Source organism: Contarinia nasturtii, unplaced genomic scaffold, assembly GCF_009176525.2.
Source record: "Contarinia nasturtii isolate CC-2019 unplaced genomic scaffold, AAFC_CNas_1.1 Cnas_scaffold_639, whole genome shotgun sequence".
NCBI lineage: Eukaryota > Metazoa > Arthropoda > Insecta > Diptera > Cecidomyiidae > Contarinia > Contarinia nasturtii.
The window spans coordinates 1-2457 of record NW_022197990.1 but is presented as its reverse complement, the minus strand read 5'-3'; the positions used below and the strand labels follow the sequence as shown (position 1 = coordinate 2457).

General features: G+C 31.3%; 1 protein-coding gene across 1 annotated transcript; it reads right to left on the bottom strand.

The window, feature by feature from the left end:
* Nucleotides 1–226: 226 nt before the first annotated feature.
* On the bottom strand, nt 227–2112 carry LOC116340372 (leukocyte elastase inhibitor-like). Its single transcript, XM_031766843.1, has 4 exons — nt 1959–2112; nt 1067–1894; nt 859–1000; nt 227–626 (listed from the first exon to the last, which is right to left on the bottom strand). The coding sequence occupies exons 1-4, from the start codon at nt 2067–2069 to the stop codon at nt 490–492; spliced, it is 1218 nt and encodes a 405-aa protein (XP_031622703.1). The 5' UTR covers nt 2070–2112; the 3' UTR covers nt 227–489.
* Nucleotides 2113–2457: the final 345 nt, after the last annotated feature.

The following is a 2457-nucleotide window of genomic DNA, read 5'->3' as shown; positions in this document are numbered from 1 at the left end:
TATTGATATATAAGTATCAGTATCATAGAAATAAAATTGATCATTCATGAAATAATTGTGCTGATTACCATACAAAATGCACTACGGGTCAATCAATCTGCTCGAACACACGGGGTTAAGTTGTAAACAGCACACACGGGTCTAGGGTTGGTAATACAATGTCAAGTAGTTGATTTTTAAACGATTTGAACAGTAAGACGAAAATTTTGAAAATAAAGAAACAACCTTTGCAAAACAAATGTGATTTATTTGATAAACAACAAAAATATGTCGTGTGATTTGTTTTTTGTCACAAGTGCAATCATAATTAATGTTTGTTGAGGCGAAGAACGTGTAATGAAACCAAAATTTGAATTACAAAATTTCTGATATTAATTTGTGACGGAAATAGTTGGTAAACAATTTTTCCGTGTGTTGTACGTGTACATTCAAAACATTGCAGAAATGTTTTCTATTTACTATAATATATTTTAGATGTTATTTGAATTGCTATGATTTGTTATCTGTTGGATTTTTAATGCAACCGCTGAATATTGTTGTATTAGTTTCTCTATCCCATACGTAATACATGAACGGATGTTCGGCCCTGAAGATACCTGTCCCGCTTAATGTTCTAGAGCTTATACCTTGAACATAAATTTAGTGGAAAATGAATTGGACTATCAAACAATGGTATTAACTACTTATGCAGCGAAATTCATATATTTACAAAAAGATTGGAATAAAGAATTTTGATGGTAACATGTTCGTTACTCAAAACCGCGAAAATAATATGACGAACCACACAGTTGGCTGTCATAGATGGTCATTACATGAATTTCGCTGTAAATAAGAAAGGTTACGTTTTTAACATCTCACCTGATGCAGCAGTAGCTTCAGTGAGTCTTTCATTGATTTCAATTGTAGCTTTATGAATAACGTGGCTCACAAACAATGGCTCGTCAGTGCTTAAAAGACCACTCAAATTCGCGGTTTTTTTAAACATTTCATTCATGCCCATCTAAGTAAAGAATAACTTATTTTGAAATTGAAATTAACAAAATTTCTTTTTTTGTTGAACACATACTTTTATCAAAATATCATTGAGAAGGAATTCAGTCGTGATCTTAAATTTTGGAATTTCAACTCTATGTTCCACAAATTTCATTTGTTCAACAATTTTGGATAAATTAATATGTTGTAACTGAGCTTCCAGCGTAGACAATCCCGTACGTTTATTCGGTAGAATTATTATGAATGAAAAATTTGAGTTCACATAGTCAAGTCTAAGTGCAGCGATATCCAATTCATCTAAATCAACAATCCAAAGTTTCTTTGTCATCTTCATGAAGTTGGCCTCAACCGTTTCTGTTTCACTGATATAAAACTTTTCCGTTATATTGTAAAAGCTACCACCACCCTTCCGACTTTTTCCATATCGTGGAAATGGTTGGAGCCAGATGCTCTTTAAGTAGATCGCATTTATCAAAAAAACACGAGTAAAAGTATTGAACATATCAGGATTGACAATCTGTTTGATGTTTCCCTTTGTTTTTTCCGCCACGAAATTATTGATCAGTTGTGATGTTTCATCATTTTCGACAAAATCCACCGATTCAACACCGGCATCAAATTTATCTACAGCAATTTTTTGAAAATCCTGATTCAATTGGAATTCTTGTTGTACATAGATCTGATTTGCAATCATCAATTCCGATTGTCCGGCACTTCTTTTAATTAATTCATTGTATTTTTTTAATTGATCGGCTACAACAGACTTTTCACCATTCAAGTATAAATGTTTTTTCAATTGTTCATATGTTGTTCCATTGGCTGCTTCAGATAGAAGAGTTAGCGATGTTCCCACTGAATACGGTGAAATTATCAAATTTCCAGGCTCGGATTGGGAGCATTGCTATATCAAAGACATTTTGGCTTAGAATTAGTCAAATTGAATGTTTATAAAAATGAAAGTTCACCTGATACAAGTCAACACCAAACTTGTAAAATCCTCTACTCAATTCTTCTATTTGAACTTTTGCCGCTGTGCAGCTCAAAGTTATAAGTACTGCAATATTGAATGGATACATTGTAATTCAAGAAAGAATAGAAATTGTAACTTTTTAATGTTTCGCTTCGAAAATACACAAACTTATGATTCAATCAGTGATTCTTATACTTTAAGTTTTACATACAAAGATCAATTTCCCTATTGATGGTAGTATACATATAAAGAATTTTTGTAAATTTATTTGTTATTTACTGTATGCATAAATTAAAGTTAAAGTTAAATTCGTCTAATTTATGACAGGAAGTTTCATTTTATTTTTATTGAATTAAATATCAGAAACTTTGCATGAGAGGTATACCTAATTTTCAATGAAAATCATTCAAATTGTCGCAATAATATTTCTATCAAATTTGAATTTAGTACTTATTGAATTAGTACTGCACTGGTAGTGATTTGACTGGTGATAG